At 51.7% G+C, this 27,528-nt stretch overlaps 7 protein-coding genes across 7 annotated transcripts; 1 reads left to right on the forward strand and 6 right to left on the reverse strand.

Moving 5' to 3' along the window:
- Positions 1–224: 224 nt before the first annotated feature.
- On the reverse strand, positions 225–2,408 carry BCR38DRAFT_370643 (uncharacterized protein). The gene is made up of 4 exons (XM_040857276.1): positions 1,727–2,408; positions 1,549–1,664; positions 1,414–1,498; positions 225–1,345 (listed from the first exon to the last, which is right to left on the reverse strand). The coding sequence occupies exons 1-4, from the start codon at positions 2,082–2,084 to the stop codon at positions 423–425; spliced, it is 1,482 nt and encodes a 493-aa protein (XP_040714731.1). The 5' UTR covers positions 2,085–2,408; the 3' UTR covers positions 225–422.
- A 2,981-nt stretch (positions 2,409–5,389) lies between these two features.
- On the forward strand, positions 5,390–10,853 carry BCR38DRAFT_220863 (DNA topoisomerase). The gene is made up of 3 exons (XM_040854249.1): positions 5,390–5,544; positions 5,649–9,248; positions 9,303–10,853. The coding sequence occupies exons 1-3, from the start codon at positions 5,470–5,472 to the stop codon at positions 10,728–10,730; spliced, it is 5,103 nt and encodes a 1,700-aa protein (XP_040714732.1). The 5' UTR covers positions 5,390–5,469; the 3' UTR covers positions 10,731–10,853.
- A 1,088-nt stretch (positions 10,854–11,941) lies between these two features.
- Positions 11,942–13,237, reverse strand: BCR38DRAFT_485845 (Reticulon-domain-containing protein; the record flags this gene model as incomplete). Its single annotated transcript, XM_040863944.1, has 5 exons — positions 11,942–12,352; positions 12,407–12,708; positions 12,776–12,937; positions 13,015–13,047; positions 13,183–13,237. 5 exons carry the CDS (start codon positions 13,235–13,237, stop codon positions 11,942–11,944), a joined length of 963 nt encoding a protein of 320 aa, XP_040714733.1.
- Positions 13,238–15,369: 2,132 nt separating this feature from the next.
- Positions 15,370–18,442, reverse strand: BCR38DRAFT_345231 (rab-GTPase-TBC domain-containing protein; the record flags this gene model as incomplete). Its single annotated transcript, XM_040856167.1, has 3 exons — positions 15,370–17,224; positions 17,312–17,919; positions 18,038–18,442. 3 exons carry the CDS (start codon positions 18,440–18,442, stop codon positions 15,370–15,372), a joined length of 2,868 nt encoding a protein of 955 aa, XP_040714734.1.
- A 2,055-nt stretch (positions 18,443–20,497) lies between these two features.
- Positions 20,498–22,888, reverse strand: BCR38DRAFT_435819 (uncharacterized protein). The gene is made up of 3 exons (XM_040860408.1): positions 22,449–22,888; positions 21,436–22,126; positions 20,498–21,383 (listed from the first exon to the last, which is right to left on the reverse strand). The coding sequence occupies exons 1-3, from the start codon at positions 22,699–22,701 to the stop codon at positions 20,948–20,950; spliced, it is 1,380 nt and encodes a 459-aa protein (XP_040714735.1). The 5' UTR covers positions 22,702–22,888; the 3' UTR covers positions 20,498–20,947.
- A 1,704-nt stretch (positions 22,889–24,592) lies between these two features.
- BCR38DRAFT_485848 (uncharacterized protein) lies at positions 24,593–25,144 on the reverse strand (the record flags this gene model as incomplete). The annotated part of the gene is made up of 2 exons (XM_040863945.1): positions 24,593–24,758; positions 24,855–25,144. 2 exons carry the CDS (start codon positions 25,142–25,144, stop codon positions 24,593–24,595), a joined length of 456 nt encoding a protein of 151 aa, XP_040714736.1.
- An 869-nt stretch (positions 25,145–26,013) lies between these two features.
- BCR38DRAFT_516032 (uncharacterized protein) lies at positions 26,014–27,289 on the reverse strand (the record flags this gene model as incomplete). Its single annotated transcript, XM_040865091.1, has 3 exons — positions 26,969–27,289; positions 26,519–26,903; positions 26,014–26,467 (listed from the first exon to the last, which is right to left on the reverse strand). Exons 1-3 carry the CDS (start codon positions 27,138–27,140, stop codon positions 26,014–26,016), a joined length of 1,011 nt encoding a protein of 336 aa, XP_040714737.1. The 5' UTR covers positions 27,141–27,289.
- Between the last annotated feature and the right edge of the window lie 239 nt (positions 27,290–27,528).

A 27,528-nucleotide genomic window follows, 5' to 3' on the forward strand; every position in this document is an offset into this window, starting at 1 on the left:
GCTGCTAAGGACGGGTCGGACAACTTCAGGGTCGTAACGCAGTCGCTAATAGGGCGAACCGACCAAGCAGCGTATGTGTTTAGTCCAACTATTAGGGCACGGTTTGACATACGGGAGTACTAGTAGAGGTGCCGCGGGCTTCGAGCCTACGGCGTATTTAATAATAATTATAGTTATCAATATTCCAGTTTTACCTCTGGAATGAATTTCCACGTGAATAAACCCCCATGCTTTTCCCCCCCAGTCAAGTTCAATGCCGCCCCAACTCCAACCAACCAGTCCCTATCCCTATGAATGCTGAATGTTCCCAACTGATACAAGAAGGTCTTTGTTTAACTACACGATTACAATGGTTTACTCGAGGCCAAGTCTTTACCCCCTAACCGCCCTGTCTCCATATTTCCTATCCGCTGTCTCCCCTACTACAGAGAATTCGCCCTCAACAGTTTGATTCTGGGGAACTTTCGGTCCACCGGCGAGTTCGTCTCGGAAGATATTGCCGCCCCCGCATCTCTACCTTTAATGCTGCCCATTCCCACGTTGTCCTGCACACTCAGATTCATCAGCAACAGCGCCGCATTCTTATCGGGACCCATTGATGACGGTTCGGCTGGCTTGTCGTCCACAGGGCTGTTCGCAGTGGTGTTCGTGCCCGTTGCCGTGCGGCTCTCACCCGCGTCATATTCGTAGTCGGGGTCGATGTGTTCTGCGGGCCGCTTGCTGCGCCAGAGTTGAGGTGGTGGGTAAGTGTGTGGGTGTGGGTGTGATTGATGAGGGGGGTTGGTATGGCTTTGGGGATAGCTGCGACTGGTGAAGCGCGGTACGGCACTGAGATAGGTGCTAGGACCCGGGGTCTCGTACTGGAGAGGCAGGACATTGGCTGGGGTCCAGCCGCTACTAGGACGAACGTGCGGGGGCGGCGCCGAGGACGGGGCTGGCGAGTACAGGTATCGATCTGACGCGCTGCGGTCGGTGACCGGCGATATATCGCCGTCGGTGTCGGTGGCGTAGGGACTGTCGCTCGACACGAAGGTTCTGCGGATGCGATGGCGCGGGTGGTGTCTTGAATCGTCGTAGGGGCTTTGGAAGACGCGTCGGTTTCTCTTGGGGCTCAGGCTGCCGGCTGAAGTCAACATGTTGGAATATTGTCGGCGGAAGAGCTCCGACTCTCTGGTAGACTGGATGATGATCGAATGGTCGATGATCATGCGACCATGCTCTGGCGCATTAGGTGGTGTGCATAGAGAAGGGAAGTCGGGACCGAAGACGGGGATCAGAGCCCCGGCGATGTGATGGCAGAAAGTTGCACAAATGGCCTTGGCACATTGATATGGCATCCAGTATCCTGGTGGATTTGTTAGTATTTCTTCGTAAGATGTAGTCTCTATCAACTTGTCCTTCTTAAGCACTTACCTTGTGCCATGATGGATCCTCCAGTGATGCTGTGGGTAATCTCTTTGAGACCAGGATTCATATTCAACATCTTGGCGGGCGTTGTCTGGAAGCGTCAGGTCAGAACTGTATGGAAAGTGTCCAGACGTGACTTACCTTGGAGTACTTGCAACATTTGAAAAAAGGAGTCATGCGGACGAGGCCAACATTGTAGTCCCACATAACTGCGTACTCGGTTTCATCTCCGGGTACCCTGAGAATGTATTGAAAGACTATGATTGGATCAGAGGTTGGTTTCCCGAAAGTATACTCGGAATTCGAGGTGCAAATTTACCTTCGAAGCTTTCCCGGCCAGTCTTCTCAAAGAAGTCCTTCTTTCCGCTGTTGTAAGGGATGTGACGGCAATACTCCTGTATCTTGCCGAAGGGATACACTTGGTACTTGCGGACCTCGCGCAAGGAGACTTCGTCTAGTCTTTCGTATGGGTAAAAGTTGACAACACCCTTGGCTTTACCCTTGGTAAAAACCGCGGCGTCCTTTGCCATATTGTGCTTGGATATCATGGGCCGATCGAAGAAGGCAGACTCGTCAGCAAAGGAGGTTGTGGGGGATGACGAGGCTGGACTTGGCGGGTATCGATGCAAAGGCGGCCCCGAAGGAGCCGGGTTAAGAAGAGATGCCACTGAAAGCATGGCGTTGGGTAGCTGTGGGGGATATCTTGAAATTGTACGTGAAGTTGCCGGGAGCACTCTACAGAGAGTTCGAGGAAATGCCAGAGAACTCAGACAGCAGCTTGCAGCAACAGATTGGGGGGGAAAGAGAACATCAAGTGCTTTTTAATCGGGCAAACAGAAGGGCTGATGGGATGCTGGGCTGCACTCGTCAGAGCACACAAGAAACCGAGATTGCTTTTTTTGACTGTATCCAGTCATGCAGCTATCTGCAGCGTATTGGGCGGTGACCGGCGCTGCCTTGTCGATATGTGTATTCGGTGCAGCTCCTTTGTCGAATATGTCTTGGAATCGACCTGTTAGAGTAGAGGAGTCCGTTTGTGGAAGCCCACCGCTCTTTGCAAGATCGAGTTCAAAGCGACCAAAGTGATAGGTGAGTGGGGAGTGACTGGAGATAGACGAGGCAAGGCGACGCCGACGCGATCTTGGGATCGTCTACGCAATACGTTGATGGCGGACGAGCCCGTCTAAATGAGCCAAAGAGAGGGGGGGGGAAGGGGGATTCACTGGCCGGTGCAATGACCTCCTGACGGAGCCTGACGTTTCGGAATCAGAGTTCTAACGTGCCAAACGGTACCGTCGACTCCGTACCATAGCCGTCGGGATGGATTTCAAGCAATACTATGTCTATCAAGTCGATGCCCAGAGCCCCAGGTCAGGATCGAGGTGAGGCAGGTTTCATTAGATGCCACCGTCTAAGTGCTGGCCCGAAAGGGGCCATCACAGGCGACTGCATGACGCAGCGGATCTGTAGCTACAGACAACAAATGAGTTTGACACAGCAAATATGCCATGGCTCAAAAGCCCAAACAGGGTCCTGACTTGTTTGGAAAATGCATAGAGGAGTGTTGACAGAAAGCAACCTAGCGGATAGCTGCATCTTGTGCTGGGCAAGTTGACAGGCTAGGCGGGATTCTGAGGATGGGTAGAACAAAGAAACCACTAGGTTGAGCAGATGAGATCCTAGACAAAGATTGCTTGACTCGACACACGTGTACCCATCAGTACCAACCAAAAAGAAGAGATATTACTTCTTGCAGCGAGGGAAACCTTCGCCGGTCGTCTATCCAAGGAAATGAAGCAAAGACTTGTCTCGGCCTTGACCGCCAAAAAGGCAACAACCTTGGTGGAGAGGCTCTTCTGTGCTTAGCCGAACGTAGAGCATCTTGAAAGAAATTCCACGGCTCTTCGAGAAGCATGGGAAGCAGCCAAAGGACTGCCCGATGGCAATTGGCTACACCCAATGCGGAGATTGCAGCTGTCACCACATCAACCCATGTTTTCCCCACGAGCCCAGCTGTGTACAGGCACAGAATATGTCCGATGGAACACAGAGAGCGGAGGCCTTACCACCTTTGGCCATGCCATGATCGACCCTGGTGACAAACCCTATGGGTCCGCCAAGGATGTTGGTTCTTTCTTTGTTCGTATATCATATGACCTGTTGCAGAACTCGTCTCTGCCTGGCTTCATATACCGAGATCGGTAAGAAGGTAGTTTGATTGAACAGACTGACTTGAGAGACAATAGACGGAAAAAGGTGCCGTTGGTCGGATGAATGACTGGAAGTGACGGGCTGGGCTCACAAATCTGACGGCCAAGGGCTGACTGGCCTGCTCCGGCTTCGTTGGTCCCTGCTGCCACGGTCTCAACAACAGTTAGTTGCCTTGGGAGACCAGGCTCTTTCACATCATCCAGCCAAATCGCAGAATCCAAAGTTCCTCGAGTCATTGACACCCTGGGGCTGTCTGTCTACGCGTCTGGTCTCAAGCACACTAAAATATGCAGCCTACCGCTGGAGGACACCCTCCCCAACGGCCGCAGCAAATGGTATTGCAGGTAGTGTGTGCCTACAAACGGATAGGGCAAGTGGGGAGCTCACATTGGATAAGGTGAAGCACAGACAAAGATCCATGCTACCTCCAAGCCGCGAGAGACTTGAAATCAAGCTTATTGTCCGTGTAATTGCTTGTATCAGCCCACGAGAGGGCACGAAGGCCGGTGAGGGTCGATAGCCCCACCCGTTCCCTAAGCTGGTGCCAAGATGGGAGAGACGATGCCAAATCCCGGTCTGCCATTGCATCATGGCTGTCAGGTACGCGGTTCTGCCGGGAAGAAAGGCAGATGGCATCGACTAACGATCGGCTCTGCCCCGCGGCCTCGCCTCTTTGCCTTCCAGAAAGGGTCAAGTCTGAGGCTCGTCAAGACTGTTTCTGGCAGGCTGGCAGTCTTGAAGTTTCAGATGATTGTACAGTGGCTCCTGTGGTACAGCATAGTATGACAGGAGGGAAGGACTCCCTATGCGTGGTGCAACAGTAACAACGAGCACGGGTGTGTACAGTCGACTTCGGGAAATTTCTTTCTCTTTTCATCTTCGGGAGCATTAGTCGTGAGGTCCCAGAGTTGTACGCACATGAGAAACGGAGAAATAACACCAATCAATTTCAGGTCAACCCTGACGAGCCATGCGTTACTGTGTGACAAAAACGCATCAGGATGCCGGGATCTTGAGCTGTTCAGCGTAGTGGCTACCGTCGAGAACCATCTTGACGAGTAGAAGATTCTGTCCGGTCTGATTCTGGTTCTGCAAGATTGAGCGTGCCTGCTTCTGCCGAGACACTCGCGTCGAGTTCAGCTGACGTCCCGGACATTGGCCCTGAGTGGTTCATTAAGATGCTTCGACGACAGTCCTCATCTTCCATGACCGATCGCGTGATGGAACCATGAAGTATACGCCAGTTTCAAGAGCGTAGTTGGTCTATCATGTTTCTCGTCTATTGATTACTCGTCATCCCAGCGAATGCGTTCATGGTCGTGATACGCTGCCTTGATGTGACGAATAATTAAAGTAACTAACTAGTCTACTCGTACTTGCAATTGGGACGACAGCTCGATGTTGCATAGAATTGTACGAAGTAAGCGCAACTGCCAACTGTAGTGGCACATTGTGGCTGACCCTCGGCCGCAATGGCCCGTGCTTTTTCCAGGGCCCCATACTGCGTTCCCCACTACGTCCCCCACCTTGAACGGATGCGACAATACCCGGAAGGGCGTATTGGCGCGCGACAGCGATTGTTGACAACAACACGAATTTGGATAGGCGACTCAACCGACCTAAACAATAATCTACCACCAGACCCTGTTCCCCATCACGGCGAGACTAGTGTAGACACTTGCAAGCAATAGCCCTTTCCCTTCTTCTCTACGACTTGAGTTTGATGAATAGCAGCCGCTCTTTTGGTTACTTCTTCCGTTCGCACCATTTGACCCATTTGGGCACAACGCGCACTTCGTCAAATTTTCTTCAGCTCTCAGACCTTGGTGCGACAGCGCGCAAAACGTCACCATGGACGAAGACATCATGGAGGACTCGGTCTTTGATGACCTCGAGAACGACTCGGACGCCTTCTCCCCCGAGCCAGTAGGTCTTTCTCCATTCAATCAAGCAAATTCTCACTTTAATACCGCCATTCACTCACACCGGTCTTCGCCTTGACGAACAGAACTGATCCTAGCCGTCTACAGAAACCCAAACCCAAACCCAAAGCCGCAGTGAAGAAACCAGCAGTCAAGGCGGCGCCGAGGAAAATGGTCCAGACCACACTCAAGACCACAAAGGCCGCTCCTAAGAAGCGCGCAAAGCCTGTGACCGACGACGAAGAATCCAACGACGAATCCGGATTCTCCAACACTCCGCCGAGTGTCAAGAAGCAGAAGAAAGCACCCGCACCCAAGAAGTCCAGTGGGAAACCATTGGGCGAAATTGAGAACGACAGCATGATGCTAGATGGATCACCGGATGCCAAGCCATCCCAGAAGACAGCCACCGAGACGTACCAGAAGTTGACGCAACTGCAACACATCATCAAGCGTCCTGATACCTACATTGGCTCCGTCGAGCGCACCGGCCAAAAGATGTGGGTGTACAACAAGGAGATGAAGCAGATGGAGTTCCGTGAGGTCCAATTCGTGCCGGGTCTCTACAAGATCTTCGATGAAATCCTCGTCAACGCTGCCGACAACAAGCAGCGAGATGCCAAGATGACTTCCATGAAGGTCACTATAAATCGGGAGGCCGGCGAGATCACAGTCGAGAACAACGGCAAAGGCATTCCAGTCGAGATGCACGAGAAGGAGAAGGTCTGGATTCCCGAACTTGTCTTCGGCCATCTACTTGCCGGTTCCAATTTCGACGACGACGAGAAGAAGACCACTGGTGGTCGAAACGGTTACGGTGCCAAGCTCTGTAATGTCTTCAGCACGGAATTTACGCTTGAATGCCAGGACTCCAAGAACGGCAAAAGATACAAGCAGACGTGGCGGGACAACATGAGCAAGATGGAAAAGGCCAAGATCACGTCGAACAAGACGGCTGACTTTGTGCGAGTCACTTTCAAGCCTGACTTTGCGCGATTCGGCATGCCTGACGGTATTGATGATGACCTCGAAGCCCTACTCATTCGGAGGGTTTACGACATGGCCGGCACGGTCCGCAACGTCAAGGTTCACCTGAATGACACGTATCTGAAGTTGAACTTCCAGTCATACTGCGAACTGTATGCCAAGGCCATTGCACAGGAACGGGCAGCCGAAGAGGGCGCGGAGCCCAGCGCTTCAGTCATCCTTGAGGACTCCAAGGGCCATCCGAAATGGGAAATTGCTTTTGCCGTCTCAGATGGATCATTCCAGCAAGTTTCGTTCGTCAACTCCATAGCGACGACCCAAGGTGGCACCCATGTCAACTACATTGCCGACATGATCACCGAGGCTCTTCTGAAGCATCTTAACAAGAAGAAGAAGGGACACGCTTTGAAGCAGAATCATGTCAGAAACCATATCTTCATCTTCGTAAACTGCCTGATCGAAAACCCTGCTTTCACGTCGCAGACCAAGGAGCAAATGACAACCAAGAAGAGTCAGTTTGGCAGCAAGTGTGAATTAACGGACCCGTTCCTAAAGAAGATTGCCAACACCGATGCCATCACCAACATCCTTCAGTTTGCTGAGGCGAAGGCAGACAAAATGCTTGCCAAGAGCGATGGCAACAAGCGCTCCAGAATCAGCAACGCCAAACTTGTAGATGCCAACTTGGCGGGGACAAAGCGCGGCTACGAATGCACGCTTATCCTGACAGAAGGTGATTCTGCCAAGAGTTTGGCTGTTGCCGGCCGTGCGATTTTGGACCCCGATCGCATTGGTGTCTTCCCTCTGCGTGGTAAGATGCTGAACGTCCGTGATGCTTCGATCGAGCAGATCTCCAAGAATGCGGAGATCCAAAACATCAAGCAGTTCCTGGGCCTCAAGCATAAGCAGCAATACACGGACACCAACAGTCTCCGGTACGGCCATCTCATGATCATGGCCGATCAAGATCACGACGGTAGTCACATCAAGGGCCTACTGATCAACTTCCTGCAAGTTCAATACCCTTCGCTGCTTAAGATTCCGGGGTTCTTTAGAGAGTTCATCACGCCCATTGTCAAAGTCTGGCAAGGTCCAAATCCCAAGAAACCGCTCAAGGCACACTCTTTTTTTACGCAACCGCAGTACGAAGAGTGGAAAGAGCAACACAAATCTGATCATAGGCGTTGGGAGGCCAAGTATTACAAGGGTCTGGGAACCAGCTCCAACGAGGACGCCCAAATCTATTTCACTGACCTCGACAAGCACTTGAAGGGATTTGATGTGATGCAGCCAACTGAAGCCGAGCTCTTCGAACTTGCCTTCTCGAAGAAGAAGGCGGATGCCCGAAAAGAATGGCTGGGCAACTTCGTACCTGGCACATATCTAGATCACACATCCAATCTCATTTCATACAACGACTTTGTCAACAAGGAGTTGATTCTGTTTAGTATGGCTGATAACATGAGATCAATCCCTTCCATGCTTGACGGGTTTAAGCCTGGTCAGCGCAAGGTCATTTATGCTTGCTTGAAGCGAAATCTCGTAAAGGACAAGAAGGTCATTGAGTTGGCTGGTTACGTCTCTGAGCAGACTGCTTATCATCACGGCGAAGTATCCCTGCAGCAAACCATCATCGGCTTGGCACAGGACTTTGTTGGTTCCAACAACGTCAATTGTCTCGAGCCCAGTGGTAACTTCGGGTCCCGTCTAGCCGGTGGCTCTGATGCTGCCAGCCCTCGTTACATCCATACCCGTCTATCTCCCTTTGCTCGCAAGATATTCTCCCCACTCGATGAGCCTAATCTAGAACACAACCTTGAGGACGGAAAGAGGATCGAGCCGAAAGTATACGCCCCCATCATACCCATGGTGCTTGTGAATGGTGCCGATGGTATAGGCACAGGTTGGAGTACCAGTATTCCCAACTACAAGCCCGAGGATATCGTTTGGAATTTGAGACGCCGAATGGGACGCTTGGACGGTGATGACGAGAAGCCATTCGAGCCCATGATGCCATGGTTCAGAGGCTGGAAAGGTACTCCGCGTGAAGCCGGCCCCAACCGCTACTCATTCGACGGCATGGTCGAAGTGGACCCCACGCGCCCCGAGGTTGTCATCAAAGAACTGCCAATCCGAATGTGGACAGATGATTTCAAGGCGAAACTGGAAGAAGTCATCCGCGCCGAGAAGACACCCTCATTCATCAAGGATTACAAGGAGTTCAACGACCATAAAAATGTGCACTTTGAAATCCAGGTGGATGAGAAACACATGCCGGCATTAAGGACAGACACGAATGCTGCCTTGGAAAAATTCAAACTTTTGAAGCAAGTTGCCACGTCTAATCTAGTAGCCTTTGACTCCCGTGGCATGATCCGCAAGTATGAGAAAGTCGAGGAGATCATGGAAGAGTTCTATGTTTACCGGTTGAAGATGTACTATGAGCGGAAGGTGTACTGGCTAGGCGTCTATCACGCTGATTATCGCAAGCTCAAGAACCAAGCCCGGTTTGTCAAGGAGATTATGGACAACGATCTCGTGGTGTCTCGCAAGAAGAAGCAGGTGGTCGTCGAGGAGCTGCGTACGCGGAAATACGAGGCTTTCCCGAAGAACGTGGACAAGAAGAAGTCCAAAGTGGACGAGGAAGACGAGGCCGAGGAAGGTGGAGATGAGGAGGTCGAGGTAGATGCGGGAGCTCAAGACTACGACTACCTCCTCTCGGTGAGTCAAAACATGACGCTGCTACTACTCAGCACCAGCACTGACACTTTCTAGATGCCCATTTGGTCCTTCACTCAAGAACGATTGGACAGACTCAACGAGGCGATCGCAAAGAAGAAGGCAGAGCATGATACGCTCGAGGCACGCAGCGAGAAAGACCTCTGGTGTAGCGACCTTGATGAGTTCGAGGCAGAATGGCAGAACCAAGTGCGTCTAGACGCTGAGATCGTCAAAAACATCCGCAATAAGGGTGCCCGCGCATCCAAGAAGATCGGTGCTGGCAAGGGCCGGAAGCCCAAGGGCGATGATGACTATGCCCCTACAGTCAAGTCAAAAACCGTCTCCAAGGCCGCCAAGGCTGCGGCGACCAAACTCAAGGACGCCGAGCCCAAGCCGAGCCAGCGCTTCATGCAAACATTCGCCGCCCCAGCGAAGAAGGCCAAGCTCGGCATAGATGGAGTCGACGAAGACTCGGATGCCTTTTCTGATGACTATGCGGCGCTCAAGAGCAAGCCTGTGAAGAAAAAGAAGGTTGCCGCTCCGGCCAGAGCTACAGAGGATTCGGCAGTTGCGGCCGTAGACGAGTCAGAAGTTTCAGACGTGCCCGCGCCCAGAGCGCGTGGTAAACGTGCAGCAGCTGCCAAGCCAAAAGCGTGGATCGTTGATGACGACGAATCAGAGAGCTCTGACGACGACATGATGCTCGGCGATATTGACACCATGGTCAAGGGCATTGGAACGACTGCTGCCCCCGCGGGCGACAACAAGACAGGCCGGCTTAGTTTGTTCGCCATGTCGCGACCTGATAGCAGTCAGGGTGGCAATGCAGCGCTGAAGCTGAAGTCGAAGCCTAGCAAAACATTCGACATGGGCAGTCAGGACGACACCAACTACGAAATGTTGGCTAAATCAAGCCCGCACAAGACGGCCACACGAAACGAGGTCGGCAGCTTCTTGAGCGACGATGACATGCCGGTTGTCGCTAAGCCCGCCTCTAAGCTGAAGTCGTCTACCTCTTCGTCCGAAGACTCAAAGTCTGCGGCTGCCACCTCTGCCCCTGCACCGGCAGTAAAGAAGCCTCGCGGTCGACCGGTCGGCACCAAAGCCAAAGCCAAGGAGGCAGCCCCGAAGCCAGTAGCCAAGAAGGCTCTTGTGAAGATGACGAAGTCACCTGTGCTATCTCCAGCGGCTAAGCTCTACGCCAAGAAGAAGGACGCCGGAAAGCCCAGCTCGAAGAAGGACGCCTTTGATATGGACGACGACGACGACGACGACGACGACGACGAAGATGATGATGATCTCGTCCTGGCCGACTCTCCACCGCCTAAGCCTGCTGCAAGAGCTCGCCCTGGCCGCGCCGCTGCTGTGAAGAAGAAGCCCGTCTACGTTCCTGTTGATCTTGACGACGAGGACGATAGCGAGCAATTCGATGACGGTGGCAAGGACGACAGCGATGATTTCGACCTTGATGAGTCGGATTAAACCTGCTGATACCACAAAACTACCATGGTTTCCGTAAGGGACTGGTTTGACGATAACCACAAGATGAAAAGGCATTAAGAGGTCTGAAAGGAGAGGAGGGTGGACGGCGCTGGTTCTTTGACCTCTTAGTTTGGAACTGGATAATAGCTCGGCGTCCATGCGATGCCTTTTCTGGTTTTACTGATGATATTTCCATTTTCTTCTCTGTTGCCAACGATCTCTTTATCCCGAGAGAAGGCAAAGTTATGAAGAGGGAGGACGACGACATAATGCTGGTTTTCCATCAATCAGCCTCTGCATACCTTTTCCCTTTTGTTCGCTTTTGGCTCTTGTGCTGTGCCGATTTTCCCTTTCTGTATACGCACATAACTTGGCAATATTGGAGAGCCTTGTTTCGTACATGACTAATTTTTTTGCATCATATGCAGTTTGTGTGACAGACTACGCACGAATGTGGCAGTATTCATCGTCAAACTCTAGCTGCCAAGATTAAGTGATCTGTCTCGAAAAGCCGGACCCAAGCATCAGGACTAACTACTGTTACAAAATAGCACCAGGATAGTCCCATCCAATCGATATTTACGGACCAGTGGGGTCTACTCGGTAACAACGTGGCTAAGACACCAATCCAAAGATGGTAGGTAGTAGATTGACGTAAGGGTATGTAATATGAACACTTATTTATAGGTGTAGTAGTCACGTTACAACATCACCACACTTATTCACGCAGTTACGTCACCAGTTGCGGAAAACCAATGTAAATTGATCACTGTCTGCTTACTTGCAAACTCTTCTCATTCCTTACAGACTCGTGACTCATCCTCGGTCTCCGTGCTATGAAAACGCAAACGCCTTTTGTGAGAACACGCCACATAAGAGTTGTGATCCATGCATCACTGCTCGTCTGTTGCCAAAAAAATCAAAGACGTGTTCGCATCAGTATCAAGTAATTATTGCCAGGTGCCCACGCCAAACGTCCCTACCATCCGTTGCCATTTGCCAAAGGAAGAAAAGTCATCCGCACGTGCCCAGGCCCTTCATCTAGGATGGACCAGAGAACCGTACAGTATCGTATCTCTCTATGCCATAAGTCATATCAAGTTGTCGCGTCGCACCAGTCAGACTGTGGGGATATCGGGTGGGTGTAGAGTGTTGTATTCACTCGATACGACCGTCTTGACAAACTGCTCACATAACCGAGAACAATATGTTTAGGCAGAAATAAGGGGCTCGTCCTCGCTCTTCAAGTCATCCTTGGGGACAGCGGGGAAGTCAGTCTCCTGCTTTGGGACAGCAGGGAAATCCGACTCCTGGGGAGTGGGGGAGGTGGCAGAAGTGGACTTCTTTCCACTCAGCAACTGCTGGGCCTTGGACGTGTAGTCACCCATGTACTGCTTCGTGATCTCAGTGGCCTGGACAGTGTGCTTGCCGGCGAGCTGGCGGAGCTGTTCGGTCTGGTTACTGACAACGGTGCCGGCCTGCTTAAGGTGGTGGTCGATGAGCTCCTGGTTAGACTTGTAGACGAGCGGAGTGAAGAAGGTGACAGTGGTGGCAATCAGAGCAAGACCCCAGTAAGGAACAACCTTGACGAGGTAGTAAGACAGGAATGCACCGATAGCAGCCTAGTTATCTCTCATTAGTAATCGAAATTTGTCAAGGCATCGGATTCAACGTACCGCAGTAGAGGCAGAAACATTTTCCGCGAAGAAGATGCGCTGGGCCTCGATGACGAAGAAGTTGACAAGCTCGTGGACGTCTCCAATAAGGGCATCCAGAGTGTCACGGGGAATTGTGTAGTACTTGCGGGGTCGGAGCTGAGTGGCCAAGCCGTTGCTCAGAATTGTCTTGCCGGCAACCTCGGCAAGGACGGTGACGCCCAATGCCATCCAGGTCAGTCGGAGGGTGTATCGAAGCACGTCAAGGTATCGAGCCGCGAATATGAGCGAGACAATGCTGGCATACGCGATGCCCGAGGCGCCTGTGGGCTTATCAGTATGGCGTAACCCCGAAGTGTGATCTCATAGAAGAGGCGACGGTGTACTTACGCGGGTTGTTCCATGACAGCAGCTCCGAGAAGAACGAATGGTAGTGCGTCAAGGGCTGGCCAGTAGCAGCAGGTGTCGCAGGAGTTTGTCGCGAGGCAGCGAGCGTGGAGAACTCGTTCTGGGTCTTTGCATGTTGAGCCTTGATGTTGTCGGCGACCGGGCCTGCGGGAGCAACAGTAACATATTAGCGTGACTCTTCAAAGGAAACTCGAATCAAACCGAAACACTAGAAGACTTACCATTTGCGATTTGACCATAAGCAGCCTGGGCGTCTGTAGGAGCACCTGTCAGTCATCACAACGACGGGGGGGCCGGAGATACTTTGAAACACTGACGATCTGATTAGCCACCAGTTTTCTGCTGCAAGCCACACGAATCACGCAAAGAGGAAGAAGCACTCACCTTACTGCCTCGAAGGGAATCCATAGAGCTACCGTTGGTAGCAGGAGCTGTGTCGGCCATTGTGTGAGAGTTGTGGTGGAAGTGGTGTTGTGTTGGGAGTACGAGTCGACGACTGTCCTTTTGCGCGAGTGTCAGGTTAGTACGGGTCTGATCGGGGTGCTGCTTGTTTTGGTTTGGGCCTTTATGCTCACTTTCTTCGCAGCAGCCGGAGCTTTGTTCCGACAAACTTAAAAAGGTCGACGAGGGTTGGTTTTCTGCGTTGTCGCGAGAAGATGATTTAGGAGATGAAGATGGGGAAAATGAAGAAGCAGAAAAGCGTGTGTGGGTTTGCGGCCTCTGTGTGTGAAAGATGAGGAAGAAGATCGATGCCGGGATTGATATTTTGGCAGTTGATGAAATCAAGCGAAAGGAGGCAGATGACGCTTTGCCCTCCTGGAGCTGTGCCAACCCATGCAATCGATTCACTAAAAACAAATGTGGCACCCCGTGGCTAGTGCAATGTGACGACACACGGCAACGCTATCAATTTGAAGCAACAGCTCTCTCACCCAAGCTTTCCGGGCCTAGCCTGGTCCCTGTGCCCCCGCTGCTGCTTCCTCACGTTGATGTTGCTGTGGAACGGATCCTAATCGTGCCTGCGCATCTTAACAACAGAAAGTCTGTCAAAATGAACAATTTATGGACGACCTGCGGAGTGTCTTCTGTTGAAGCTTGTCAGGTTATCGAGATGAGTTTCTACCGTGAACATTGCCACTCGAACCCCGGCTTTGAGGCTGGATAGAGAGGCCTCGCTATCTGTGGCTGAAGATGGAATCGAGATCCTCGCAGTCGGAGCGCGCTCCTACCTTGCAGACCGATACGAACTCAACTCAACTACATCTTGCTCCCTGAAGTACTTACATATCTATTCAAAGAGCCAGATATGCCTTTATTCAAATACGGAAAATATCAGTTTGAAGCCCCATCTAGTTGGCGATTGGGAAATTCGCAGCCACGGCCGATCATCCCAAAAATGAGCACGCGCTGAAATGCATCATGTCGTCACTTGCATGTGATTCTCTCCGGAGCAGAAAGGCACACGACAGCGCCCAAACCCCAAGTTTTGCTGCCAAGCAACAAGTTGCAACTTAACGTGATTGGAGTTTTTGCATTCCCAAATGACGCATTCCGGCTCGAACGCAGCGACCGACCAGTTCAACAAACACACACCAAGCTGTAACGCCGTACATATGTTGCTGCCAGCCTTTGTGAACAGTGTGTTCCGTAAGTGGCATCGCGCCCATCATGACTGGTTCCAGTTTGCGGTTTCAAGTCCTACCCCCGGTCTAGTCCTTCACTCATCGTGTACCTGAGTAGCCTTCGAGAGCCTTCGAGTAGCCTGTAGCGCATGGGCTGATGAAATCGTCAAGCTGGCGTCAATCTCGCACGCCATAATTTGACGATGGGTTGCAATTTGCCCGACTCGTAAACAAGAAAAACGCTCTATTCATTAGATGCATTCTGCTCATCGTAACGAACGTCAGTGTATACACGCTATACTTGTCCCCAGGTTTGTGCTATTTCCGTCACTTGCCGGGGTTCTTGCGACGTCCTAGCGTCACGCAGTCGCCACCAGCATTCTACGAAATCACCCAGTACCGGGCCAAGACCGCATTTCTTCGATAAATTTGGTGTGTATCTGCTATCAGACACGAATCTCATTTGCTCGAGTCAGGACATCCTATCTACCATCTACGTAGTAGGCACCTATTCCATTCCAGGTGGGGCTCTCACCGGAATTCCCTATTTAAATGTTGTATGTTGTGGTCCACGTTGTCGAACTTGAACTGCGCAAATCCCCCGTCCCCCACCCCACATCTGCTGTTTCCCATAGCAGTCCCTATGAAGTCAGCTATTAGAAAAATAGTCTAAGGTTTTTGGTTGGTTGGTTGGTGGAAGCTGTACGGCTGCGACCGGTATAGATGCAAAACTGTGAAAACAGGCAAGACCCGGAAACATGATGTTCCTCCTAGATGCGAGTCCTTTAATGCCCGCCGCTCACTTTCCCGGTAGTGATCTTCATTTTCATTAATACTGACACCCCAAGCCTCTAGGTGTGAGGCAGCACCGGAAATATTCGCGACGTCAAATTAACACCTTCCTCCCAATGCTACGCAATGCTATACCATGCAGATGAATCAGAACAACCCCTGTTACCTCCTCCATCCCCAGAACCCGCCACCGTTGTTCGCCGCCCCTGAAGCAGCAGCAGTAGGAGCGGGAGTAGCGCTCTTAGCACCACCACCACTCGTGTCTGCCACGGCACCCGCAAGCCGGCCGAGTACACCCATGGCAGTGCTAGCAGCCGTGCTAGCCGGCGTTGTTCCAGGAGCCTCGACTGACGCGATTCCGCATGACTTCCGCAATGTCTCGAGCTTCTGTTTGTATTCATCGGCCTCCTGCCTGGCCACGGCTTCGGCTGTCTTGGCCTGTACTAGCTCCATTAGTAGTGCCTCGTGTTCACTAGCCGATTGACTGCTGTTTGGGACCGAATGTGGCTCCATCTGGATGCGTTGGAGCGAGGCCGACCTGCCGGCAAAGGGCACTTGTGAATTGGGTGTTGACTTGCTACGCGACAGCTTCAGCTCACGAAGGCCACCGGCAGGCCCGCCGCCTCCATGCCCTCCCGCGGCCGAATTCACGGCCGACGAGAACCATCCTGCAGATTCGGATGCTGCTGTGCCCTGATGCGGATCGGCTGAAGCTCGCACACGCATAGTGTGGACCTGCTTTCCGAGTCGCTGTTTTTCCTGGTGCATGTTCCGGACATGGGCATGGCTCTCGCGGAGCTGTTCTTTAAGCGATTGCGCCTCCTGGCCAAGCTCGTCGATGCGGCGATTCAAGCCTTGAGACTTGGAGACTTCGTTCATGAGGTGTTCTTTTGTCCGCGCCAACTCGTCGCGCAGTTGGGACTTGGTCTCCACAATGGATGGTCCCTGGCTGTTGCGATCATTCTGCTGTGCACCGAAACGCTCGTGGACGCCTTCAATTAATTGAGATAGTTCGTTTGGTATGTTTTCCTTTCTTTCTTCTGAACCAGGCTCTGTTTTCTTCAAGCCGTCAAGTAGTGACTTGACGGCCATCCGCTCCTCGTCCCTCTCTTCTCTTTCCTTTTGCAACTGGGTTGCGAGTAATGCATGGTTTCGCTGTAAGTCGCTAAGCGCTGTCAGGAGATCCTCGATCTGGGTGTGGAGGGCTCGGTTCTCGGTCACATTGCTGTTGAGTAGGCTTTGTTTGGATGCAATTGGTGTGGATTCGCGGATGGACGAGTCGTCGGCAGTGGATGAATCGCGCGATATCGTGGTGGCATCGGTGGAAGTAGTACTCAGGACGCTGGCGGAGCTGGTTTCCATGGAGTTGAGAGTAGAAGCCAGGCTCTGCTTCGACGTGCTTCTGCGCAGCATGCTCAGCGGGCGCGAAGGTGCGATGAAACCCGGAGACAGAGATCCCAGGGTGGACTTCGGAGACGAGGTCCATAGGCGGCCCAAAAAGCGGGAAGCTGCTGTAGCAACGTCGGAGGAGCGTGTGGCATTTGCGGTAGCGATCTGCGCTTCCCGGTAATTTAATTCCAGTTGGGCTAGTTTCTCGCGCGATACCACATTGGATAAACCGACAAAATCTTCAACGAATTCATCTGCGTTGTAGTGGTAGCAATCCCAAAGGCCGCGAGACAAAAGGAGTTGCATGACATCCTCCATCTCCTGGCAGGCCACTATGCGGCTCGAGTTCTTACGCATGAGAGATAGGGCGACCCGCATGATCGTCTCGGAGGCACCTTCGGCAAAAATGACGTCGTAAATGCGAAACAACATGGGTAGGGGACACGTTACGGCAAAGAACGATAGGAACCACTGTGAAACGTACGCCGGATCAACTTGCAACTCGTCCAGATGGGCCGATACTGTAGGTAGATGCTGCCGCAGTAGTTCACGGAACTGGTAGATGCGGACATGCAATCCTGACAAGTCTGGCAGGAAACATGCGCGCAGGTCGTAATGCTCCATCAAGCTGTCAAAGTTATCCCATATCTCGTTAGCCTTGTATAAATCCTTTCGACACATACACGGAGTACGCAGGAGTATGTCTTGTACTCACCGAACCAGCACACAAAATGCCTGGTTGTCTGGCATGTGCATCAGCAGAGGTCCAACCAGGAAGGCAAGTCCCTGGCAGTAGCCAATCTTCTGGTCGTAAAGGCTGAAGCATTTCAACACTCTGCCCAGCATTCGTTGTCCGTCACCATCAGGGTCGCGGAACATATCCACGCCTGGAAAGCTTCTGCCCAGGTCCTTGCCGATGATGCCTTCATAGGGACTCGACTCGCCGCTGAGTCTTTCAAACTGCTCCAAGAGCATCGAATCACGGGCGCCTGCCATGCTCTGCCATACCACCCCACGCAGCGGTGGAGGAATTCCCTTGCGAATCTTGTTGGCCAGCAGCGTGGGGAGACGGGCCGCCGTCTGCTGGTAGTCCTTGACAAGCGCCATGTAAAATTCGAGATCGGTCATAGGGGGTGGTGGCAGTACCGAGTATCGCAGAGCCACCGGCGTCGGGCCCGTGACCATATCACGGAGCTGAGCCATTGACGGTGGCCTAGGTCGGCGGGTTGTGACTTGTTCAACAACCTTGACCTTGACGCCCTTGGGATTCGTAGCAATTTTGTTGTTTTCTTCTTCAAGGCGTGCCAGAAGCATGGCTGTAGACTGTCGTGGAGTGTGTCGTCAGCATAATAAATCACGGCTGCTGATTGGGCGCCCGGCCGTGGGCTGTGTAAACACCCATCACAGTAGAAAACAAAAAAATAAAAATAGAGCAACCCACATTGTCATCTTTCGCTTGATCTTGAGCGTGTGCTGCCTCTGTTTTCTGCAATTCATCCCAATCAACATCTTCCTCTGTGTCGGATTCGTCAGTGGATTCATGCGTTTCTGCTGACGGTGCGGCCTCCCGTCTTTCGTCATCTTCGGTCGATTCTTGTAGCTCCTCCATCAAATTTTTCGGGCCATCGCCAGCCGATGCCGTCAAGCGGGTTCCCTCCTCCGCAGAAGTTGGGTTTTCTTGTTCGTCTTGTTCGTTTTCCTCATCTTCTTCCTGAACAGGTTCTGCCATGGCCTTTGTCGGCGTATACTCGGGGCTGAACATGCTTCGTCTTGCGGCTAGGGGGTTCGCCGGCAGGTTCGTATCGACGGAAAGAGACGGCGGCTCAGAAAGACGAACAGTTACCATGGAGTCGTGACCAGGAACGTCGGCGATTGACTTTTCTGTGGCTATCGCTGTCGAGTTCAACGGGGTGCCGGGGCTGGTCGGAGTGCTTTCATTGTTCTTCTGACTTGCTGCGTCTGGCTCCATCTTGAAGCGCAGACCCCAATGTGTCGAGGTACGAAGGGTGATAGGTATATACTGGATTGCCGATCAAGAGGAGCAACCCCTACAGAATGTCGACCAGTGACGTGTGCTGGCCTCCTTCACCTTACTCAATAGTAGAATTGGTGACGAAGTCGATCCTCGGCGTATTCCAGTGTGAGTTATGGGGAAATCTTACAATGTGCCTATGCTGCACCCAGGTTTCCCAGGACACAACGCTCGGTGGGTTCTCGGACTGGCGAAATGGCAGTGACGGCTTGACTGGTCTGCATTGACATGCACGAAGCGGTAAGACACTAGGTCAAACGATAGAGTCCAGACAGGCGTGGCGCGGCGTCAATTGGGTTGGTTGTAATGAGGGATCAGACGAATCGCCTCAATGCCTTGCTTGTGACCGGACCCGTGAGCGCTTCGTTACTGGAGAGACAGGACAGGAATTCCCAGTGGCGGTGGAAATAGTAGGCTATGGTTCAATGTCGTGTTCAAACAATCTGCCCAGCTTCTCGAATTTGCAACTGGGAAGCAGGGGGTTTCGCGGCGTCTTCAAATGTGGAAACTTCCTGTTAGGTAAAGCATTGCAGTCAATAAAATAGACACTCAGGGATTTCGAGGTCACGAAAAGCAACGGAAGCTGCCAGTGTGGTTTCCTCGCTCTTTGTTTCATGAATGAAACGCCGCACGCACAAGGGACCCGTGGTCGAGTGGGTTTGAGGTGTGATCGATAACCGAACGTCTCAAGGCCTCAAAAATCCTTTGGAAAAGACTCCGATGGATGTGCATGCGATACCGGATCAAAAGGAGGAAAGAGTGTGTGCCTTCGGTATAATTCTTGGATGGTGCCAGGAGGGATCCGGCTCGTTGGTCCTCAAGCAGGGAGTCAGGAGTCAGTCGACCCAGCCGTGGCAATAACGAATGTTGTTCCTCACTCTGATCATATCTAGACCAGAGCTCACTGCTCACCAATTGACCAAAGACAACGAACGGTGTGTGTTGTGGATGAGGGAAAGGAGAGGAGATGAAGGCATTGATTCTCGGCTCGATCAATCAACACACCTACGAGTTCACCATGCATGCATTTTCAGGTCATCATCTTCGGTGCCCGGCAGAACAGGGGCTGGTACTTGCTGCGAATGTCGCCAAATGTCTGTTGGTGCCTGTGCCCATTTCTGACATCAAGATTTCGACGCGGAGCCATCGATCACCAACAGCTTCCAATACTTTACGTCGTTCCATTGAATAAGCGCGTTCCAGTGTAATTGAAATGCGCCCACAGCTGTGACGCCCGTCGAGCTCCAGGTGCAGTAGCGGCCTATCATTGCACGCAGCAACTAGTTGACCCGATGAATCGTGGATCACGCGAGGGGCTCTATGGTTGGCTCCAAGGTCTGCCCCTGTATTTCACTTACCCCAAAAAGTGCTATCCGTCCAGGGGTCCAATTTGCTCCTTATGCAGGCGCACAGATCCCAGCGCTATGCGGCCATTGGATGCAATCGACGTCGTTGGGCAGGTACGCGGCGGACCGGATTTGAGCATATCCACCTTATATTGGAAGCCATCGAAGATATCTAGAACACGTCGGCTCCTTCACATCAGAGGGCTTTTTCTGCCAACGGATTTATAACTACTTCTACGTCTACCTAAGTTTTCATAATAGACACCTTGTATCCCTAGATTTCTGGAAGCCGACTTAGCATGCAAACAAGACGGATCTCTCTATTATAAACCCATTTAGGTGGAAGCATAAATGACGACGCATGTTGCTTGAAACTAAGAACCTTGCTCAAGAGGGGCAACGGCGGGTCTCACGCATGTAGTTTACTCGCCAGTACCTTATGATAGAGCGTGTCCACCTCACTAGGCATGTTAATTGCTCACCAGTATGGAAACATACCTTCGCATCCACGACTCTCTAGCATCTAAGCACAACATTGACGAATGATGTTAGCCCCTCACTGGTAACTGCAAATTGGTAGTGAATCTCGATGATGCGTTTCTACTGCTGGGGGATCCATAGTCTCTTGGGTACTATTTTAATCTCTCAAACTATACAGTACTTCTGTGAGTGGTATATACTTCCGACGTCAGTATCCAACATCCTTTCCATAATTTCAAACAACCTTAACTCCGACGCCTCTTACAGGTCTTCGCTGATAAAACCAGACGACTTCAAATCATGTCGCAGGCATATTCTATAGAAGTACGAGACAGGAAAAGCCTCGCAACGAACAATGACAAGAGAATTGCGTCCAGCTTGAGGATCCTCGGGATCAAATTCTCACCGCAACGGTGGTTCCCGACAAGTAATATGAGCCCGGCCATGGTTTCGTCTATGGTTGCTGAGGTCGGTTGCTTGCCACCGCCGGATCCTATGGGGTCGCGTTGACGGTCGATTGGTTTACTTGCGGTTGAGGTGCCGATGCCGCCAGCTGGGGAGTGTTCTTGTTTCCGGGGACAGGACTGGCTTGATTCGGTGTCTGAGACCCGAGCTTTGGGCCACTGAGACCTGGCGCTCCGGGCCGCGCATTGGGCATCTGATGCGCAGGTTCCTTATTTGGATCAATGCCCGGGTAGAGACCCTGGAGCTTGGTGTATAGTTCCTGCATATACTTGGCCGTCTCTTCGCGATCCGTAGCTTCTGGCTTGCCTTCTACCCCATCAGGTCCGGGCATTTGCCTCAACTTCACCTTGGTATTAAGAGGTGGTGGCTTCAGGTAAGCTGGGCATGGCGCAGCTTGTACCGAGCCCTTCTTATCTGCAAGTGACGCCAGATAAGACAGATTGCTCTGTAGTCTGCGCATGACTCTGCGGCGCCAGTCAGTCGCGTTATCACACCGTCAGCAGCGTTCAGACTCACTGGACATAATCCTGAGACACAAGGTCTTCAACTTCAGTGGGTTTCTTCTCCAATTCGCTGGCGGCCCCATCTCTGGGCGATGCGTGCTCCTTCTTCAGAACTGCCTGTGTATGCTGAAGCTGCATGGCCTCCAATAGCAGCTCATTGTTGATTTCTAGTATGACCGCGAGTCTCTCTTTGTCCCGAGAATCGCCCCCTGGACTCAGTGGCGTCGAATTCGATGATGCCCCGTTGATGGTTCCCGTCTGAACACTGGAGGGGAAGGTCGGGGTCTGTGGCGTTTGAGCGTGCGCTGAGGATGGTTGCTGAGGTTGCGGGTGTGCGCTATTCGGTGTCTGCGCCCGCGGAGTGCCTTGAGCGTTCTGCGGTGTCGCGAACTGTTGTTGGGTTGTCGGAGTCGGTGTCCCTTGGGGACCTGGACCATGACCTTGGACAGGAAATGGGCGTTGTGGTGTGGAAGCGGACATTCCCCCGGCACTTGACGGATGCGACTGCTGCTGCATACGTTGCATCATCATCTGCTGTTGCTGCTGCTGCTGTGGAGTCATCTGTCCCGGGTGCATTGGGAAGCCGGACATAGGCATGCCGCCGCCCATGGCGTAGTTGGGGGGTACGTTCATTTGGGGCGCGACAGAGGTGGGAATGCCACCGCCGTATGGCGAGTGGGAGTAAGAAGCTGGATAGTTGTGCACTAGTCAATCAAAGATCCATTAGCCTATATTTGAAAGCAAGCAACAGAGCGGGAATGTTTGTGTGTATCGTCGAGCTCGGCTCCTACAGAATAGGACGGGTAGCGGTAGCTCGTGTCTCCTCGCAGAAATGCGCCTGCTGTGAACAGCGCGTGGCAGCCAACAGCTACCTCGACAGAGAAAAAGCAGGCTAGATATGTGGCATACGGGCATGGACGAGTGGAATGATAGGCAGCATGCGACAAGAGAAACAAAGCAGCCGCCATGCGAGACGGGTGTGGGTAGAGAGCAGCGGGAAATAGAGAGACAGAGATATGAGCTTACTCTGGCCATTGGAGACGGCCATAGGCATGCCGTTGTTCTGCATCATGCCGCCTGCAGGACCAGCTCCCGGCATCATATTGGGAGCGCCAGGAAAGCCGCCGCCTTGAGGACCCATGGGGAAGTGTTGTGGATTGTACATCATCTGTTGCTGCTGGGCCTGGTTGGGATTCGGACCTTGGCCAGGCTGCAAATGAGGGTTCTGTGGAGGTGGGGCGCCGGCAGCATTGGGAAAGCCATAGTGGCCGGAGTACATAGCCGTTCCCTCCCACACGCAGCGGCGCGCGTCACGATATAGTAGTAGCAAAGTACTCTCGAACGACGATAGGCTAGCTGCTGGCACACAAAGTTGCTGGCCAGGGCTGGGCTGGTGGATGGGCGTGGGCTTGGGCGTGGGCGTGGGCGCGGGCGTGGGCGTGTGGGCGTGTGGGCGTGGGCGAGGGCGAGGGCGAGAGCGAGGGCGAAGGTCGATCAGGGACAGGACTCCTTAGGCTCAGATTTGCGTACAGTAGGCAAAATCGAATGCTGGTTGGTGTCGCGCATTGCCTTCGTAGGGGTGTGTGCACAGAGGCTGCAAAGGTGTGGAGCCATCTTACCAATCACCATCATTTTGTCAGTCTCTAGCTCTACTTCAGGCAGTTACGAACATAGTATGACCCGAACTTGAAATTCACCAAATCCACGTACATTTGTTTATGAGCCCTTACTTGATTGTTCGAATTGATTTGCATCGTCGGCCAACAGTTTCAGTAGGGTACGACCTCAAATACAGAAGAAACCCTCACCAAGTTGACCGTCTACTTCTATGGGGACAGCGAATGTCACTGATAAGGTAATTACTAAACCAAAGTCCACCTAATCCAAAACATGTAAGCTGCAGTGGTGCCAAGACATCAAACACCTCAAGATAACGTTATGGGGTGTTGGGAAAGCGAATGTCAGGCACACATGTCTGGATTAGACGCAGACCGATCGAACATGCTCGTTGGAATAACGGCCAAGATGGTGGATCATGGTATTATGGAAACCGCTATTACTTCTTGAGCTTGCTGGAAAATGGCAGGCGGCATAAATCGCAGGTGACGGATGGACTGATGCATCCGTAGTCTTGTGTAACCTTCTCTAGAGGAATAATCGGAGCAATCATTTCAGTAGTATGGGATGTGACTGAAAGATACCTAGAAGTGTGTGACGATGCCGAGGTTGCTTGTCAGTTCATGAGGTGTGCAACCTTTGCAAGGGTGCCTTGCATGCCCATTTGGTGCTTCAACCTCGACTGCTACGGACAAAGTACGAATACGCCGCATGTTGCTTCTTTTTCTAAAGCCCTCAAGCTTCAAGAAGGCACTCCAGGGCTTAGCAGGCAACTGCATCGCCGTCTTGGTGTCAGGGATTCGACTTCGCATGTCTCAACTACTACAACCGATGGATGCTAGTACCGTGGTGTTGTTATGCACTCTTCTGGATCAACCTGCGTTCTGGGCTGTGTGGCCGTTCCTCGCTTGTAGATTACGGCAGCTGTAGAACGACTCTCGAAATGACGCAATTCAAACGCAATACAGACGCAAGCATCGAACCCCCAGAATGGGGGTATATGTCAGTATATCCCGAGCTCTCGAGCCCTAACATTACTGAACAAATTAGCAGTTGGAATTTCAAAAAAAAGCTCGTTATGTACGAGTGCATCCGCTAGTACAGAATGGCAATCTCATGACCGGTATAGCATGAAGGTAAGTAAGTACCTTTGGCGTCCAGGCATCTCAAGTCCTCAGGTACCTGTCCCAATTTTAGCTCGAACTTCACCAAACACGCAACCACAGAAATCATAACTTTAGGAAATCCAAGTGCCCATTTCGAGCGTTGACTCGATTCGATCTAGGACATGGAGTTCAGCCGACTCTGTGTATCCAGGTCAACTTCGATCTCATCGCGAAGGTTATTGTACCGATGCTCTCCTTTTAAACGCGTGTCTACGGGCTACTTTCCATCCCGTCAATAGTGTGTTCCATCCCATCCATTTCATATCCACGCCCCTCTCCATCCAACTCCTAACAAGTGCTAGTGCCGTCAAACCCAGAGCTCAATGTCGTCGCTGTGTCTTGAAAACAGTTCCGGGCAAGTCATGCCGTAACATAGTCGTTCCTCTTTCATATCCATTCCGTGAGCTCTGAGGGCACCGACTCGTCCGCGCCAAAGCCAAAGAGATGTGTGTTGTCGCCAAGCACCTTCTTCACTGCCTCCTGCGCGATGAGCTTCGGGCCCGGCACGTCCTCCGGTCCTTCGTATTCTTCCGTATTCTGGACGAAGAAGGCACTAATTCCTCGCGGGCAAGTTAGCTCAGGTTTTGCTCCGAACTTGAAAGCGCAGGCTCTCTCATGTTTGAAGTAGCACAGAGGTGCAGTGACTTACAACAACTCCCGAATTTCCTCCTCAACCTGGCAAAGCAGAGAAATCTGCTGCTCCTGCTTGAGCAAGCTCCAAGCAGTGCATTGCATCAATATTTTCCCTTGATATATGGTGTGTTGGCGCTTCAGGCGGAAAGCTTCACGACGCTTGCTCTCAGGGTTTCGGTTCCTGTACATCTGGCGGCGCTGGATGTTCTTCTCGGTCATTGACAGGGTGCGCGGGGTTTTGGATCTCCTGGACAATCTGGATGATCTTGAAGATCTGGACGACTTTGAGGATGTGGAAGGTGCCATTCTGCCTGAGGCACTTAGGGTTTGGTTGCAGATATTTGTGTTGAGCTTGAGGTTTGTGGTTGTGTGTTGGGATTAGAAGGCAAGTCAGAGAACAGGAGGCCTGACTGCTAGATATGTCTACCGCTTTCTACACCTATCACTGGCCGAGCGACTTTCGTCCCTGTGGTTCATTGAACGACTGTCGACTCTTTCAAGGTTTCTGTGAGGATAAACGGCTCTTTCAAGTGGGCTGAGAATATGAATAAAGAAAGAGTATCATTCACAGCTACCAAAGTCTGTGATTGGATCCAAGGAGGCCAATTAGATAAAATAATCATATATTGGCATAGAGAACCCATATCATCAAGCAGTAGTGAAATATTGCCAGGAGAAAAGAGTGAGGGTAAAGATATTGCAAGCGCCTGGTTTGCTCACAGATACCAACTAGGTATGTATGGGTTTGAGCCCGCCCAAAAGGGGTCACACAGTAAAACTATTGCGCCTTGTGTTGTTATTGTGTTCTGGACAGCTTTGGGTTAACAAGCACAAAGCAACCGTTATGCAAACCTATTTGTCCGACTTTTCTTTCATTTACAGCCTCCTTGGTCTTATCCTGACCAAGTGATGAGAATCCGTTACAACGTTTATCGTTCATTCTGGAAGGTCCAATATTGCGATAGAAAAATATGCCCCAAGGATCTAAGAAGTATTATGGGTATCATAGGTAAAGATGTAATAGGTTTCATATGTCTTACTATTATGATTATTGCTACCCTTGTGTAAGCAACAGCTAATGATGAAGAGCAATGATTGTTAAGTACAAGTATTTTTGTATTATTGAAATTCTACTGTAGGAAAAGATGTGTATGATATCATCTTGGAATCTCCCATTACTCAGCATTCGGCCTTGGGATCTCTCCATTCTCTGGGTTCGCTTCCGTTGGTTTCACATCACCAGGAAGACCGACACCACTGTCCATAACAGCTCTACCAGCCAGGCTTGCAGTCTCGAGAGCCAAGTTTTCGCCCGGAGTTGGCACTTTATCCTGACCTTGTGCCTTCAGAACAACTGCTTCCTTCTCCAATGTGGTAACGTTTTCATCAACAGATGCCTTATCTTTCTCGGCAACTTGGTAACCCGTCACTGGACAACCCATGGCGGCTGCTGCTTCTGTGAGATCTTTCCTCACCACCCCTGCTGGGGAAATCTGTCTGAACAGCTCGACAGGATCAAACCATGTTTCCAGTTTCTTGACTTGCATCTTGTCAGACAGATGCGCTACCGTCACCCCCTGAATGTCGATTGGGCCCCCATGCGCCTTAACCATGACCTTCTCTCCTTTGCTATCACCCCAAGTCAGCCTCTTTCTTTTATCGTTGTATCGCCCAACTTACTCGTTCCATCCAACATAATCGTCCTTCATCTCACCCCAGTGTCGCCATTTGAAGGCCACAACAGGCGGACCGCTGTACACCTCTAGCATTTCCCAGGCAAAGGTGGGCATCATACGCTTGAATGTCTTGTGGCTTGAAGCCAAGTCTAAGTATCGAGGGCTATACCATTCGTTTGGGGCGACAATAATCGCATTGTATGTTCCGACCTTCAGCATGTGCTCACCCGACTGAGGCGGACTACCATTGACGGAGAAGGAGTACGTGCCAGGGTCCACGGTGCGCCAGTCAGAAAGACGCGTCTTGAAGGATGCTTCGATCTCCCAGTTCTTGACCAAATTCTGGACGAGGTCAGGAAGCCTGCCAGGCTCGTGGCTGCATTTCTTTGCTACGATGGCGTTAGCTGTAAGTGAAGTGTCGTGGATAACGGCTTCAACCAGGATGTTTTTTTACTTTGAGCAAAGAATCGGCGAGTGTTGGAGTAGTCCGGTGGTCTTCCGTAACGCCATTCAGTGTTGAGGTCCTTGAGGACAGCATTGGGATCTGTCATGTAGTCTGGGAGCGCAGGTGGTGATGCCTTTTCCGCCTCGGAGACAGCGGGTGCAGTGGCCACTTCGGCTGCCATAAGTGATGTTATCTCGAATATTGATGAAAAGAGTAAGAAACTCGAGTTCCACCCCTTCAACTTATACCTATAAATTCACTTGGAGCCGACGACTTTCGGCTATTATGACTAGGTAGGGAGAGCAACTCCTAGCAGAAGTCCAGACAGGCGGTTACTGCGTTGCAAAGAACTTGATTGCATGAGTGGGATAACTAGTGCAGCATATGCAAGAGATTCCGATCAAACCGATCAGAACCCAAACCACTGGATCCCAATGTAGCGGGTCAAAGCATCCATTCAGCCAGTCAATATCAATCTCTGGATAAAGCCATTCAAGAGCTTCTCCTCCTGTTTATACCTCACCATAGGCAAGGGCGCACAGATGAAGTGATGGGAGATCCCATGTGAT

Source organism: Pseudomassariella vexata, assembly GCF_002105095.1.
Source record: "Pseudomassariella vexata strain CBS 129021 chromosome Unknown BCR38scaffold_8, whole genome shotgun sequence".
NCBI classification, from domain to species: domain Eukaryota; kingdom Fungi; phylum Ascomycota; class Sordariomycetes; order Amphisphaeriales; family Pseudomassariaceae; genus Pseudomassariella; species Pseudomassariella vexata.

What these genes read in the sequence shown, in the direction of transcription:
- BCR38DRAFT_435819 (XM_040860408.1), bottom strand. Translation starts at nt 22,701, where the DNA reads ATGTACTCCGGCCACTATGGCTTTCCCAATGCTGCCGGCGCCCCACCT. An exon ending in GGCCGTCTCCAATGGCCAGA is followed by an intron (nt 22,127 to 22,448) that starts GTAAGCTCATAT and finishes TTGATTGACTAG; the next exon opens with TGCACAACTATCCAGCTTCT. An exon ending in GTGTCTCAGGATTATGTCCA is followed by an intron (nt 21,384 to 21,435) that starts GTGAGTCTGAAC and finishes CTGGCGCCGCAG; the next exon opens with AGTCATGCGCAGACTACAGA.
- BCR38DRAFT_220863 (XM_040854249.1), top strand. Translation starts at nt 5,470, where the DNA reads ATGGACGAAGACATCATGGAGGACTCGGTCTTTGATGACCTCGAGAAC. An exon ending in ACGCCTTCTCCCCCGAGCCA is followed by an intron (nt 5,545 to 5,648) that starts GTAGGTCTTTCT and finishes AGCCGTCTACAG; the next exon opens with AAACCCAAACCCAAACCCAA. An exon ending in ACTACGACTACCTCCTCTCG is followed by an intron (nt 9,249 to 9,302) that starts GTGAGTCAAAAC and finishes GACACTTTCTAG; the next exon opens with ATGCCCATTTGGTCCTTCAC.
- BCR38DRAFT_370643 (XM_040857276.1), bottom strand. Translation starts at nt 2,084, where the DNA reads ATGCTTTCAGTGGCATCTCTTCTTAACCCGGCTCCTTCGGGGCCGCCT. An exon ending in TGGCCGGGAAAGCTTCGAAG is followed by an intron (nt 1,665 to 1,726) that starts GTAAATTTGCAC and finishes ATCCAATCATAG; the next exon opens with TCTTTCAATACATTCTCAGG. An exon ending in AATGTTGCAAGTACTCCAAG is followed by an intron (nt 1,499 to 1,548) that starts GTAAGTCACGTC and finishes TGACGCTTCCAG; the next exon opens with ACAACGCCCGCCAAGATGTT.